Source organism: Homalodisca vitripennis, chromosome X, assembly GCF_021130785.1.
Source record: "Homalodisca vitripennis isolate AUS2020 chromosome X, UT_GWSS_2.1, whole genome shotgun sequence".
Lineage (NCBI taxonomy): Eukaryota > Metazoa > Arthropoda > Insecta > Hemiptera > Cicadellidae > Homalodisca > Homalodisca vitripennis.
In genome coordinates this window covers 136,378,113-136,394,623 of record NC_060215.1, presented here as the reverse complement: position 1 = coordinate 136,394,623, position 16,511 = coordinate 136,378,113, and the positions used below count along the sequence as shown (strand labels likewise).

General features: G+C 35.7%; 1 protein-coding gene across 1 annotated transcript in view; it reads left to right on the top strand.

The window, feature by feature from the left end:
- LOC124369633 (dedicator of cytokinesis protein 7) overlaps positions 1-16,511 on the top strand; it is a 74,903-nt gene that overhangs the window by 48,204 nt on the left and 10,188 nt on the right. Inside the window, 10 exon segments of the mRNA XM_046827685.1 lie at positions 1,182-1,358; positions 1,860-1,986; positions 3,422-3,615; positions 4,472-4,606; positions 4,709-4,861; positions 6,868-7,026; positions 8,484-8,660; positions 9,137-9,397; positions 10,906-11,000; positions 11,980-12,151. Of these exon segments, the coding sequence (XP_046683641.1) occupies positions 1,182-1,358; positions 1,860-1,986; positions 3,422-3,615; positions 4,472-4,606; positions 4,709-4,861; positions 6,868-7,026; positions 8,484-8,660; positions 9,137-9,397; positions 10,906-11,000; positions 11,980-12,151 (1,650 nt within the window).

Genomic DNA, 16,511 nt, shown 5'->3' with positions numbered 1-16,511 from the left:
TCTTCCTCTTGGTCTTCTTCCTCCTTCCTCCTTCTCCAGTGCTATTCTAGGCATTCTATTATCTCCCATCCTCTTCACATGCCCCATCCACTGTATTCTTCTTCCTTCCATTGTCTCTTGCAGTGAAACTACCTTCAATCTTTCTCTGGTTATTTCGTTCCTTATTCTATCTCTTCTTGTAGTCTTCTCTATCCCTCTTAAAAATCTCATTTCTGCAGCTTGCAATCTGCTTAAATCATTTTTAGTCCAATCCACGTCTATGCTCCATATAATAAAATTGGTTGGAAATAAGATTTATACATCAATACTTTTGATTCTTTCCCAATGTTCCAACTCCACACAATCTTCTTCACCATATTAAAAAACTTTCCTCTCTTACATATTCTGTTTCCTATCTCTTCTCTTATTGTGCCCCTATCTGTTATGATACTTCCTAAATAACAGAATTCCTTCACCTTTTCAAGTCTTTTTCCTTCAACTAACACGTCTTTGTTATTTCCTTCCCTTCTCTCTATTTTCATTACTTTACATTTTTGTATGTTCATCTCTAAACCATTAATAAATGGTTTAGAGATTCTAAACCATTTATTAGACTTAAACCATAAATGGTTAGTACACTGTTCATTCTAAATAGGGTCTACATGAGGTTCTTCTTGGAATGTTTGTCAATAAATGTTGTTTTCTTTTGTAAATAAGATGTTGCACAAATAGTAACATTTTGTATATATGATGTCTAAATTTTAATTGGCTGTATTTTAATGACACTAGTAAATATATGTGTTATAACTGCAATGAATTGTGATTTTCTATTGTATGTCATTCTAGGTACAGTTGTTAATAAGTTTAAATCAAACTAATTTGTATTCGTAGTGTTTTCTAAAAGTTATTTATTTCTTGAAAATATACAAATAAGCTTTATTGCACAAAAAATAACTACTGATCAATTTCTGTTTTTTCTTAACTGTGGGGGTTTTAAAAGAGGATTGAACACTGCACCAAAAATGGATTGAGAATATGAGGTTATCAAGGACCTTAAGACTTTTTGTGGTTGAGAACTTAATTGAGCGATTTTGTTACTGTTTTGAAATCACAAGAGAGGAGTGCCATATCAGGTATCTTCCTTTATACATATTTTTTATACATAAAATTATTAAAAGTTGAGAGTAAAACGATGATTGCAGACTCGCCGAGCAGGCCTGAGCAATGAGACCACTCGGAATTTGCTCATCTGCTTCCTGTGGATCGTCAAAAACATGGACAAGGAAGTGTTGCGCCAGTGGTGGCTTGATCTGCCTGTCCAGCGGTTGCGCCAGTTGCTAGAAGTGCTCAACATCTGCATTTCGTGTTTCGAGTACAAGGTGAGAGAACTTCTCCACTGACATGATCGTGTTAAACTTCAAGTGTTAAATAGTGTATGAGTCTAATGGTGTAAAATTGTTTAAAATATTCAGGCGTTTCCTACAGAGGCAATTTTCGGGAAAAGGCTGCTATAGTTTACTAAAAATCAAGGTTTTACCAGTTTTTGCTGCATCTCGATAATCTCAAGACAGTGTTGGTTATACAGTAGTTTTGGCAGCAAGCTTCTGTAAAACCCACCTTCTAGTGAGATTATTATGACTTAAAAATTAATTCTTTCAACCTCTTAAAATTTGTATTTAATCTACATCAAGAAATCACTACTAACAATGCAATATAAATTTGTTACAAGCAAATATCATCCTAACTTCAAAAAGATTTAATAAGGAAACGGCAAAAACTTGTGTGATAAGTGTTAAGTTAGAATATGCTACTGTCTTTAAATAATTAGTATTGTTTAAGGAATGTAAATATTATACGAGTGAGTAATTTAACTGTTGTAGGGCAAGAAAGTGATCAAGCACTCGGTGCAACAATTCAATAACAAAACTTTGGACATCAAGTCTCGCCTAGAAGACGTTATTTTGGGACAGGGTTCTGCACGTTGTGAGATGATGCTGCGTCGCAAAGGTTTGTATTTCTTCATAAGCAACACTTCATAGAATTCAAGTAATAGTATTTGCATCAAGTGAGCTTTTTTATTTAAAAGTGGAAACCATAATTTCAATGTATTAATTACAGTATCCTTTGTTTTTGACATAGTATAAAATGCACTCATAAGGATACGATGTGGCCAGTTTTTAACATTAGAAGTCATAACACACTACTACAACGTCTGGTAGCGATCATACCTTTGCATCCCCATGGTTTGTAATTTATTTATTCTTTGAAGTAGCAATGTAGGCTATTAACAGCATTGGCTACATTGCCAAAAGTATTTGAGATAACCCAATTTGAAAAACTTTTAAAGACTTACGAGCACTTTAAACACATTTTATATTTATATGTAGAAATCTAAAGACCTAAAGATTAATAAGGAAAATAATAATTGAAACAGAAGTGTTATTATCAGTCATTTCAACTTGTATAAATCACATTTATGCCATAATCAAGTTTATTATTGTGTAAAGGTCGATTTAACAAATGTACAATTAAAAAGTTGTTTGAAATGCCTCTTAACCTCACGTATAATGTGTTGTATAATGTTGACAAGTTTTTGACATTTGACTTAAAAACACTATTTTAGATGATTTATTCATACTGCATTGGGTAGAATTGACAAGGATAAAAAAAGGACTAGTTAATGTAATTAATATTGTTGAATGTTTTATTGTATCTCGTATAGTACAAACTTTACATTTGACCCTTTATGTTTGCCAAGCAATATTTTTTTATCTGTGGGAAAAGTCTAGTACCATGCACTTAGTCCTATAAGGATCTTTTTGCCTCTCTTACTTATGTTTATTCCTCAAATCTGTGGCTCCTGCAAAAACCAATGAGATTTGTCCTCCTGTTCTCTAATATCCTTTGAGCTCAAGAAATAAGCCCTAGGAACTTTTTCCTGGTTTTACAAACAGCAGGACAGTTCAGTCATATGTGCTCTGCTGATACTTCTGGTTCTTTATAGAGTCTGTATTCATCAGTATGGCTTAGATCCACCTTCATCAGATGTTTTCGAAGAGGGCCATGCCCTAGTCGTATATCCTCCTTGCTTAGATCTAGGAGCCTAATGTATGCTTTAGCATTAAGGGAGATAAACATTATTTTGGATTGCGTGGGCTCTGAATCTTTCTTCATGTTTCAGATCTGACTCCCTTTTTCCCCTGGTGGGCATATACTAGTTTTTTTTGTAGGAGAAGGTAACTGTACAGCCTTGCTCTGACCCTACCAAAACGATTTGAGAGTCTATTTTGGCTAAGGTGTAAATACAATAAATTAACAATAGGTGTTTTCATGCTGCATAGTATACTGGTAGCTTCTCTGAATTTTCTCAATACCACAAGTAGCTATGCAGTTATTTATTGTACTGAAAAATTTATTAAAGTAAATTGATTTTGGTGGGTAGAGAGGAACCCACCTTCACCAGGTTGGACCGGTGACCGGTTACGATGGCGCAAGGAGCAGATGGCATACCGGCCGGCGACAGATGTACCGGACAGACAAAGCCGGTCTCAGGCAGAGTCAGATGCCCATATAGAAGGAAACCTTGCAACTGAAGTCAGCTTGGTGATCCTCGACACACTTGAGCAGATCGTTCAGGTATGCCCAGTATGAGAATAAATGAAATTGTATCAATAAGTAGAGTGTTTTTGAGAAACATTTTTTTTCTTTAACATTAAATTTAGTAAACAATTTTAAAATATGAGGAGTAAAAATATTGCATTTGGTTACTGGCAATACCAGCATTTATACTATAAGGTTATTGAAATCAGCACTATACTTGAAGGTTATTGAAATCCATCCATCTATGTAATGTTTAAAAATATTTATAAAATGATAAATACACATGTATAACACAAACAGGCTTTTATACAATTATTGACTCTTAGCCTCAGTGTAAACAAAAATTGATATTTTTTCCGGAATACTTAAAATTGATTTTCTTTTCATTACATTTATTTTTGATGTTCTTTTTAATACCCATAAGTATTTTATATTAGTATTAATTAATTACATTTGTGATTACTAACTTACAGACTCTTAACTCCTTGCATTAACTCCTTGGAAATATTTTTGTAATTGTGTCATCAAACAGATTTTAAAATATGAAATTAAAGTGATATATTAAAAAAACTTTTGTACACAATATTATTGTTGTTTTTATTCTTTCTTGCAATGTTTAGTAATATAGCAAATAAGGTAAACATAATAAGGTAGGTATGGTAAGGTAGGTTGTTAATGGTGAAATTTATTTGAGTAAATCACCATTATATTCTTATTGTAGAGTGTATAAATGTACTATATTTTGAATTTTTTCTGTTGAACGTTGCAACCTTTGGCATAACTTTATCGTTTGTATATAACTTTATCCCCGATGCGAACTGTTCATATCCACACCACTGTACTGTTGAATGTGTATGATATCAGTCAGATGATAAACTCATGTATACTCTAGGTTTCATCCCAGTCGGACCACCTGCAGTGCTTGCTTGGCCCCACACTCAAAGTGCTGCTTCACGCTCTCTCACGGAACCAGAGCACGTTTGTGCTTCACAACATGTTTGCCACTCAGCGCTCATTGGTTTTTAAGGTAACTCAGTTGTTTTGATTGGATCAATCAACAGTGTTGTAAATTTCTTCCAATTGTATTTTGTCAGAAAGACATTTACTTACCAAATGCTGTTTGTTGTAGTTCCCCAACCTTCTGTTTGACGAGGAGACAGAGCAGTGCGCTGACCTCTGCCTTCAACTGCTGAAACACTGCAGTTCTCTGCTGAGCAGCATCCGCTCCCATGCCTCAGCCTCTCTCTATCTGCTGATGCGCCAGAACTTTGAGATCGGCAATGTCAGTTTATCTTTCTTTTCGTCACTTTATTGTTCATCGTATTATGTCTGTTCTAATTTTGTAGCAGAAAGAAAGGGCAATTTATTCAACTCTTGCTTGAAATAAATGAGAACTTGATTTCTACTTTAAATCCAAGCAGGACTATATTTCCTTAAATCGTCGTAGAACTCAAATGCAAATAAAATGTATTTTTATGTTTTTGTTATCGTGTAAATCCTTTACTTAACACAATATAAGTTTGGCCCACATGATACTTTCTAACACTTCTGCTTGGAGATAGAAGAATAAAATGAGAAAATGAAAGCTGATAAATTAAATGAATATTAAAAATATCAATCAATCAATTTCTCCATTAAATGTAATTTCATAGAGAAATACAAAGGCGTCAAACAGTTTACAGAATACTAAAATTACAATGTTGTTAACTTCAGAAAGTTACATGGTACAATAAAATAGGTTATCTTAATGTACAATGAAATCAGTTGTCATTGTAGAACTCAGCTAGGCTGTAGTAGGGTCGTTCTATCAACCATTTGCTGAGCTCTCTCTTCAATTCCTGTCCTCTCATTCTTTTCTGTTGTTCTGGGAGATGATTATGTAGTCTGCAGCCAATTTAGAGTGGTTGTCTTTCGTACAGAGTGAGGCGATGTTGAGGTGTAGCAAAGGATGAAGCATGTTGTTGGGTGGTGGATTTTTATTGTCAGCATAAGTGATTACCTCTTGAATGTAGAGGTTGACCACTATCATGATTCCCAGTTCCTTAAAAGATGGCTGGATGGATGGATATTGTTATATTAAATCTGAATTTAACAATATTTTATTAAATTTTAGTTTTAAAGTGAATTAACCCTTCCTACGTCGTAGACAGTTTTTTTTCTCTTAGGACAAGAAGCTTAGAAAATTGCACCTAGTCCTATAAGGACCTTTGCGCTGCTTCCAGAGTGACAGGATATCTTGGATGGGCAAGGTTGGTGGTAGGGGCCGCCTCCTGTTGAGATTCATGAGGAAAAATTTAGGCCACTAATCTCAAGTCATGTCCCCTCGGAAGAAGGGAAAGCCACCTCTGAACCAGGCTCTCCAGTCAAAGCAGGCAGGGGGTGGCACACCCTTATGTCAAGGCTGGCAAGAAACTTTGACGCTTAGGGAACGAACCCTACCAACTCCAACAGTCATCTTCCACAGTAGACTAGACCTATTGAATTACTCTTGCGCCCCAGAATCTCGACATTTGCGATTAGTAATGTGCCACTACTGGACATCCATAAGGTTGCTTAAGTTTAAGTGACACATCGGTTTTTGCTGTACCCAGTGTGGGTTCAACTGGAAGGTATAAACCAGCCATAAGTGAATCTTCTGGAGTAGACAGATATATTAGAAATCTGGTTAATCCGCCGTGTACACTTTGACCAAAACGCCCATGATTATATCTGATACACATTGTGTCTCTTGGAGAGATTTTCAGTTCAAAAAAGGCCTTTGAAATGGCCGGTGCATGGCTCCGTACCTATCGCGGTTGGCAAGAAAGTATTTATACCTTCACTCCGCAGCAGGGGGAGGGGGTACCCTATGTCTAGCTCCATCCACCTGCTTGTCTGTTCTGTGGGTCCTACAGAGCCATCCAAATATATCATTGTCTGCCCAGATGATAAGATGATAGACCTTAGATAAGAAAATGTTCTAATAATAGTCACTCATAATTGTGAAGGACGATACTAAAAGACATTAGATTTCAATTTTTGTGCAACAGTTAAAATTTTTAAAGTAGCTTATTGCATTTAACTAACTTCAAATATATTTTGCACTGTTAATGACGTGGAGGTCAAGTATGGCGTTTGCGGGGATTCACATTAATTGCGTTCTAAAGGTTAATAGCATACATAGAGTCAGTATTATACAGTATATGAACATAAGTCTGTCATATAACTTATGTATGCTGTATCCAGTATATCCTTATGTCACTTGATTGATCAAAGATTTTTAATTAAATTAATTACTGTTGGTTGCAGAACTTTGCTCGAGTGAAGATGCAGGTAACCATGTCCTTGAGCTCTCTAGTGGGCACCAGTCAGACATTCAGTGAAGCCTCTCTGCGCAGGTCGTTGAAAACCATTCTACTCTATTCTGAAGAAGACCTGGAACTGCAGGATACCACGTTTCCAGAACAGGTTTGTGGAGACCATAAGAGGGAACCGATTAGGTTCTTTCGAATTAAATAACCTGAACTGTACAATCCGCCTTTACTTTGCCTCATAAATTACCTCACATTAGTACATGCTGTGAAGTACTATCTATTTACTTTAAAATATTCCATAAAGACAATATTGGCAATATGGTTTTTTTTTCACTTGACGCAGAAGAATTTTATTCTATACTCACAAAATAACTTTACTTCTATCTAACGTTTTTTCTTATATATATCTTCATTTGAATACTAAATGTTGAATCAACCAATGTTATGCAACAGTGTAAACAGCTGTTGGGCTGTAAAACCTGAGTTAGAAACCCTATGATTGGTTCTCTCCTGTTAAGGATTTCAAAAACAACTCAATTTCAGATTTAGTTTACTATTATTTTTAATATAAAATCTAAAAATGTTCAATAATCTTTCTCGGTTGCCACGAGTGCATGCTCGCGGGCATGTCTACTCGTTATTATTCATCATCATGTGGTAGTGTTGTGATTAGTTTTGAAATATTTATCTCGTTTTATAGTAAAATGTAATAAACCTTTTCAGTTTAATAACATTTTACAATTAAATTAAAATTTATTTGAAATAAACAGTTTTGTAAATAGTTCTTTTTTATTTTTATCAATAGTATTTATATTGATAGTAAATTTTAAGTAAAATGCCCTGTTTTATACTTTTTATGCTTTTATCTTTTATAATTTAGTTATAATAAAAATTAGCTTTGAACTTAGGAACAAAACAAACTTTCCTTGGTTTTATAGGAAAGTTAATGGATTTATTAGTTGCATGCAAAGGGTTAAAAGTAGACTTTTTCAAAATTGGACAATATTCGTATTCCGCTACTAGCATTGGGAAAGGCCCCCCACAAGACAACACGTGCTGTTGGTACTTTTTTGGTGGACTCGGTCTACCGATTGATGCTCAAGGGTAAGGAACACTGAGCCTATGTCGGACTTCATCCATGACATCCTCCACTTAAGAAAGGCTGATCGAGATCGTCACGCCATCAGAAGGCCAGATCAGAAATCAGCGTGAGCCCTGAGGGCTTAGGTTAAAATCAGACCTTACCTGAAGTAATGTAACAACGGTTTCCGGGTTAGGATCCTGAAGTATAGAGGAGGTTTTTAGTGGGTAGTTCACGTCTTTTGTGAGAGTCCCACACTAAAGGCTGGCCACCTGTGTGCATAAATGCATTCTTACTGTCTTTCCCTAAAAAAAAAGGAATTAAGTAATTAAAGGAAGGTTTTAATCGTGTCATAATGAGTCACCTTCTTAACTGAAACATCATGTGAGATCGTGTCAAGTGCTTCACTCAGATTATCCAAATAGGACGTAACTAAAGTTTTTTTTACAGCTTCCTAGGATGTTGAAATCTGTTGGCCAAATACTGTGGACATATTGAAACTTCAATCTACCAAAGAATATTGTTTTTAGGTGAAGGACTTGGTGTTCAACTTACACATGATTCTATCGGACACAGTGAAGATGAAAGAATTCCAAGAGGACCCGGAAATGCTGCTAGACCTCATGTATCGGATAGCCAAAGGTTATCAGAATTCTCCTGACCTACGACTCACATGGTTGGCCAACATGGCACAGAAACATATGGAGGTACCACTGTCATTTCTCTTCTTAAATTTTAGATTTATTTGCAATATAAATTGATAATTTAGTGTTATGCCCTGAAGTCAATTATTTGCCACATAAAGGTTTTTATGCACGTTTACTGTACTGTAACAGTTATGGAAAAACCGAAGTTCACAAGTTTGGGTTACCTCTGACATCATTATTCTCCAGGGCTGAAAGGGTTGTGTTTGAAAATTTGAAGAAGTATCAAAAGCCTTAGCAAGTAGAAAGTAACCTTAAGTGAAAGATATTTTAAAATGAGCCTGTTTTTGAGTTCCATCAAGTGTTTTTATACCATCACTAATTGCATTTTTTTAATGGGTGACAAATTTTTGAGTAAGATTATATCGTGGTTGCTTGAGCTTTTCAATTGAATTTTTGTAATTTTTCATTTATTAATTTCTGAAACGAATTTACCTTTACGTCTATTTTATTTTCTGACTTACGTCATCATGTAATAGCACAACAACCACACGGAAGCAGCGATGTGTCTGGTACACTCCGCAGCACTGGTGGCAGAGTATCTGCACATGCTAGAGGATCAGTGTTATCTACCCAAGGGAGCAGTGAGTCTGGAAGGTGTGACACCAAATGCACTGGAGGAGTGTGCTGTCTCAGAGGATGTCCTCAGCCCGGAAGAGGAGGGAGTGTGCCTCGGCAAGGACTTCACTGAGAGTGGACTTATCGGCCTCTTAGAACACGCTGCCAACTCATTCTACTCGGTATTTGTTTATTGGTTGATCTTGAATTAGAGCAGGATAGTTTGCTAACATTTCTGAGACCAAAACTGTACAGTCAAGAAAACAAACGTTGAATTACATTATATAATATTTGACAACACTGCCAGGGCGGTGTTGTCTCGGCAGTCTGGCAGTTTACAAAATTACATGCCTAGGATAACGCTGAAAGAACTAAAAAATGTGACCAATGCCAAATTCTTTTAACCAATCAATCAAGAGTAAAAGTTAGGACTTTTCTATTAGCTCCTTTCACATGTCTTTGTTGTTCTTGTATCCTAACGTTTAATGGTCTTTTTGTCTCACCTATGTATTCCCTGTTACAACTACATTTTATACTGTAAACTTACTTTTTAAAACCCTTCGTTTCATTTTTTGGTTTTGTTGTACAAACAAGACTGTTTATCCCAAATCATGGTTACGTAACCTTATGTGTCGGGATTGTCTGCTTGGTCTTGACTTTGACTTGTGATGTTGTTTACACCATTTAATTGATTGACTTTAAGAACCTGGGTTCATTTAAGAAACCAGTTCGTGTCTTGCGACAATTTTCAATAAAAGTTGACCACCTTCCATGTTGTTCCAAAAGAATCAAGAGCACAAGCTATTTTATTTTCATTTGGTGTTTCTGAGTGAGCAGCGTGAAAACCCATTATGACTACAATTTGCGAAATTGCAAATTTTCATACACAGTTTTGTGCAAAGTTGTTTTGCTCACATTTGTAAATTCCAATGTTAAAGTTGAAACTGTGAATCACTGTTTTTCACAAATCTTTTCATCCTCGGAATGGACATGAAAACTCTCACTTACTTCAGTTATGTTCATATGGGGGTTGCACATTTCAGTTATTCGTTGAAGAATTTCCACTGCTGTAACTTCGCTTGTTCTCAAAAACCAAATAAATAAATATATTTCACAGTAGATGTGCTGATCATTGTTTTAAACATTAAACTGACACTGTAAACAGCACACTGCAACAACACCGATGCAAATTATGTTCTATAAACAAAGCATGGCAGGAGCCCTGATGCACATGCAGACATGCAATTGAAAACTAGTAGGTTTACATTATACTTACTTACTCTTACTCCTGTGGCCACTCGAAACCTAGATGATTTTTGACCTCGCCAACAATGTCTCTCCAACTTCCTCTATCTTGAGCCACTACCAGTGTAGCGCCAATCGTTCTTAAATCCTTCTCCACCTGATCTCTCCATCGCATCCTAGGTCTGCCCAATGCCCTCACTCCCTCTGGTTCCCCTCGCCACACCTTCTTTATGTTATACTTTATACATTATACTTAAGCTGCTCTAATATTTCAAATGATGCTAAATGTTTCAAAATATTTTAAATAGTAAAACAGTAATAAGTAATAGTGAAAAATTGTTGACCCGTAAATTAAACATACATCAATTATATTTCTGCAATTATGTACTCAATATTTGTAAAAGCCCAAACAATCTTAATTGCTATTAAAACCCTCTGTTTGCAGGCTGGGATGTATGAAGCTATGAACAATGTGTATAAGGTGATGATTCCTATCACAGAAGCCAATAGAGATTACAAGAAACTTGCGAACATTCATGGGTGAGTTTATTTAAGTTTTGTTTCATTTGTCTTCTCATTATCTTATAATTAATTATGCATTTGTGGTCAACATTTGTTTTAATGTGGTATCTATTCATGAATGGTTACTGTGCAGTTCAATTATTGTCTTTCTCAGCAATAAAGATATTATTTTTATGGGTTTTTCTTAGACAATTTTTCTCTGGGATTATTTGTGTTGCTTATAGAATTTAACTTTGTGTAACATATAAAATTGCAATTCATTACGAGGATGTCAAATTAAATTTGAATTATTTGGCGATCATTTTATTACTAAAAATAATGTGTATATCTCAAATTTAATTATTTTAATAGTTTTTAAGGACTTACACTCCTGTCTATATTGCACCCACTGACAAATAAAATTCTCAAAAAAGCAACTTTATAAAGAAAGTTCAGTGCTGCTTACAGACATTTTGTGTACAGTTTTAGATCTAAATACACTAGATATTGCCCTGGCATTTTTGCTAGGGGGACACCCCCCCTCTTGAGATCTACATCCATGTGTCATTTGGTCAAAGAATTCTCCTGTCTTGGAATGATACCACTTTTCATCTGGAGAATATTTGCTTTTATACCACCAGCCTTCATCTTATTGCTGGACTGACATGCTTCAAGAATTTGGGAACTTGAGCCTTTCTAGAAGTTTTCTGAGCTGGACATTGAAGTTAATTTATAAAAATAGCTTCAACTTCCTAATTTGTAGGGTCCTGCATCATCATGATCTATCAGGAGAAATATAGGCTTAATAGTTTCAGGAACTATCCTTCTTCTAGGAATGGCCTTGAATACTGATTAATTTGACATGACTGCATGGATGGATGATAATATAATAATACCTAAAAAATGGGCGAACTTTGGAGCTGTTGGGTGGTAGCCTAATCTTGACCTAAAAACTTTTGCTGAGAATTTCTTATAATTATTGTGTTTATTACAGTTGCATTCTTGTTTTTTTTTTTAGGAAGCTTCATGATGCATTCAATAGAATGGAGCAATTACAGGGCAAAAGAGTGTTTGGAACATATTTTCGAGTAGGATTCTATGGATCGAAATTCGGAGATCTGAATGGGGAAGAGTTCATTTATAAAGAACCGACACTGACTAAACTGCCCGAGATATTTAGTCGACTGGAGGTAGGTGTAGTAGGTCTATAATGTTCTGGTATTGATGCATATATTACAATTATTTTAGTATTAATGCTGCTTGATATGTCAAATTTGTTTTTCAAATCCTTTACTCTGTTGGGGCAAACAGTAAATGATCCATAAAATAAAATATATAGCATATAACCACAAAACACATCGAGTACAAAAGCAAAATTTAATAAGGCAGGTTGTTTAATTCCCTACTGCACATCAGCTGTTCATCAAAAGATAAACAAGCTTGTTTGTTTCCTTTTCATAGTAGGAAACAATTGTACTTATCAGAACAAACACAAAGACTTATTAACCCTAGAACTGTTAAGCGACATAATTATGTCGGTTAATGCCGCTTTTTAACTGTTAACCGTCAAAACTTTGTCGGTCAAACATTTCTCTCGTATAATTACTTTTTACAATATACTCTGGTAACGTATCGATATAATTCATGCACCATTGGATTTGGGAAGAAAAATGCTAGGAACAATGAGTTTTATTCCTCTTTGTATTATGGTTTATGACGTAGCAAGCTTGTCATTTTGAAACGTAAAAGAAAACTACGCAGTTTGTTTGTGACTGCCATATTGCCGCTGCCGTTGTGGATTGTTTCGGTCGGAGCTGTGGATATTTGTAAGTTTTAATAGTTTTACGCGTGTTTTAGTGTCGTATTTTATGTGTAGTGTGTTGTGTTTGATGTCGTAGTAGTGTAAATATATATATTTTAGAATAAATCAATTTCTATTTACTGAAATATGCTTGAGAAATTACCGGCTTTGTGTAGGCTATTGCAAAATGACTTGGCTAAAAATTCATTTCACATAGTTTGTTATTGTTTTAACGTACTAAACGTTATTTATAGCACTCTTTTAGCTCTAAAGTAACTATTTATTTTTTGGTAAATAGATGGTTTTCACAACAAAATATATATTTCCTGTAATTTCTTTGGTTATATATAATAACTGTTTGGGTTATTCTAGGATCATTGTTAGTTGCATATATATACAGTTATTTGAGTAACCCTTGTGGTTGTGGAATATAAATTTAGTCTTGACCAGATTTCAGTAATAAGAAATTAATTTTTTCTAGAATATTGGTGATAAAAACAGTTTGTTTACTGTAGGAAACCGTAGGCTATTGTAGCAGTGATGGATCGTGCTCTGACTTCAAGTGATTTGAGAGAACTTGTGGAGAACTTGTCAGATAGTGAATTTAGTGATGGGTCAGATATAGAAAATATTTTAGGTGACCCATCACTTTTAGATTTCTCATCTGGGAGTGAGGACTTGTATGTGCCGGGGGTGGACTTCGATTCTGATGATTCGAGAGCTCCTTGCCTTCTTCTCAAACTTCTGGCGATGATGGTCAGCCAACTGCAAGCCATCCTGGACCTGCATCACAGGATGATGACGGCCAGCCTTCTACCAGTCTTCAGCCAGAATACAGGCAACCGACTTGGGTAAGGGTATATGAGGAAGAGCCTCTGGATGTAAGCTCATCGTTCACTGTCACACAGCCTGGCCCTCGAGATTGTCCTGTCGACCACAAACCGATTGATTACTTCAATCTGTTTGTGTCGGAGGAACACATCAATGTCATTACCAGGGAGACAAACGCTTATGCCAGGAAGAAGCATGAACAAATGCAGATTACTGGTAAACTGAAGCAATATTCACGCATTCATTCCTGGCATAGTGCATCAATTGGTAGAAATAAAAAAAATTCTTGGCTTTGTTACTGTACATGGGACTTACCCGACGCAAGAATGTATCTGAGTATTGGTCTACCAATCCAATTCAGTACATACATTGGGTAAGTCAGACCATGACTTGCCGCAGGTTCCAGGCGTTGCATGCAATGTTGCATCTGACGTCCAAGAAAACGGTGCCCAAAGGTCAGCCTGGCTACGACCCTTGGGTAAAAAATCCGGCCATTCTTGGATTCGGTGAACAATGCGTTCAGGCGACATTACGTGCCACACCAGGACCTGAGTATCGACGAGAGTATGGTAAGGGATGAAGAATCGGTGTGCATACATCCAGTACATGCCAAACAAACGACATGCGAGGTTTGGAGTGAAGAAGTTCGAGCTTGTTGACTCCAAAACAATGTATGTCGTACATGTTGAAATATATTCTGGAAAAGACTATCTGTCAGATGAAAATTCTCCTTTCACACAGAAGGTTTGTTATGAATCTGTTTGGAACAGGGAGGATGTCTTGGTAAAGGTTACCATGTCTTTACCGACAACTTCTACACAAAGTTGCCCCTAGCCCAGCGACTGTTGGATAACAACACTTTTTTGACAGGGACTGTGTGAACAAAAACTCGAAGGACCTGTCAAAAAACTGTGCTGAGCACTGTGCTTGGGTCCGCAACAGTCTGTGTACTTCAGGCGAGGTCCGGTTCTTCTTGTAGGTTACAAGCAGAAACCTACAAGAAAACCAGTCTACCTGATTTCGACTGCGTACCATGCAGAAGACAGGGTTATCCGCAGTCGTGGAAGTGGTTTGGAGGCCACCAAACCTATTCTAATAGATAAGTACAACCAGCTGATGGGTGGAGTAGATTGTAAGGACAAATCCCTTTATCACTGGTCATGCACTCGAACAACTCGTCGGTACTGGAAGAAATTGTTTTTTAATCTCCTGGACATGTGTGTGTCCGAATGCGTATGTTGTGTAACGCACATCAGTGCATTCCTGATGCACCCATGGACAGGAAAAATTTCATCCTGGAGGTGATAGAGAGTCTGGGCTTCTGCCTCTGATCCTGAGCCCATTCGTGGTGCTGGCCCTGGCGGAGATGCTGGTTCATCGCATCAAGTGGAGCATCTTCCAAGTAATCGGGCGAGGGTCTGTGGTGTATGTGGAAAGCGTGCTAACCGTTGGTGCCCTGGATGTAATGTAGGAGTACACATAGTATGTGAGCAAAAACTTCAACACTACTGGCGTCCTACACATTCTGGCAGGAGAAAAAAGCGAGCCGCATCACCGAGCTCTGAAAGTGAGCAGGACTAACCAGTGAGTGAGTGTAACCTTATTATATTGATTTTCCTGTTTTATTCTCTTAGTATGCATCATAATTCAGCAGTTTAATGTTATTACAAGAAGTATAAGCTAATTTAGTAACACTGTGTATTTTATTGTAGATTTTGCATTTTTTCTGACTGGTGCGCTTTATTACACTTTATTTTACAAACTTGGTATTTTTTCGATATATTTGGTTATATTTATAGTTTTCCTAAAACTAAATAATATTTCCTATTACTTATAAACCATAAATTTATAAATTTTGAGTTAGTACAAGCTTTAGAAACCATTTTATATTTTGATGAATAAAGATTTTTCGCAAAAAATTTTGAATAATGGCAAAATGTAACTATTTTTTACTTTTCAAAAAATAATTTATGGAAATTATTTCATTAGTACTGTACAGTTTATTTCATTCTGAGTAAGAATTATGCAATATAACAATGTATTCATGGACAATTGTATTAGCAAAACTTGTTTTTAAAACCAAAGTCTTACATATACAACCGATTTCAGAATTTATGCGCATTGCTGCTTTTTGTTCTATAGCTTTATGATGCTTTCATAAAAGTGTATAATGTTTATGTTTTTCTGAAACTAGATAAAATTTGACACAGAAATGGCTATCTCACTTATAAATATTTCTCACTATAACTTCATTTGCTAGGTATGGTCCCCCCCAAATTTAAGAAATATTTTTCGTAAATTTTATATTTGAATAAAAAAAAGTGTTTATTAGAAAATTTTTTATGGTTAATTTTACAATATAGTGCAATTCTACACGTTTAATTCTGAACACAAAAATATATACTCTTATTTATAATTGCTTTTATTTTATATTTTTAATAATTTTTTTAAAAAAAAACCTTGCGCGAAGCTCCAAAACCAGCCCGCCACTACAGAATGAAATGACCGCCAGTTTCTAGGTTAAACAAAGTTTTCCAAGGCTGTGGAACATGAGTTTTTAAAAATCTGCTCATTTGTAATTAAAAAGGGTGGACAATATTTTGTTCAGGTGGTCTTTCTCACACATACTACATTGAGCGATATATCATCCAGTGGTCCGCAAGGGGTCGTCTGGTATATGTTATATAACATCAAATTATTCTAGGAATAGACCTATATTCTCAAATTATACTTTCTCTAAAACACACCTACAGGTACACTAGTTTCGATTTTATATTGAGAACTGCAAGTTGTTGTAGGCTTTTAGTATAATGATATAAATTAAAACATAAGCAATAAATTTTTATTTAAGTTTCAGCAATTACGTATGACATGATAATATTTGTTTTCACAGTATCGCTGTAACTATAGTGTTCTAT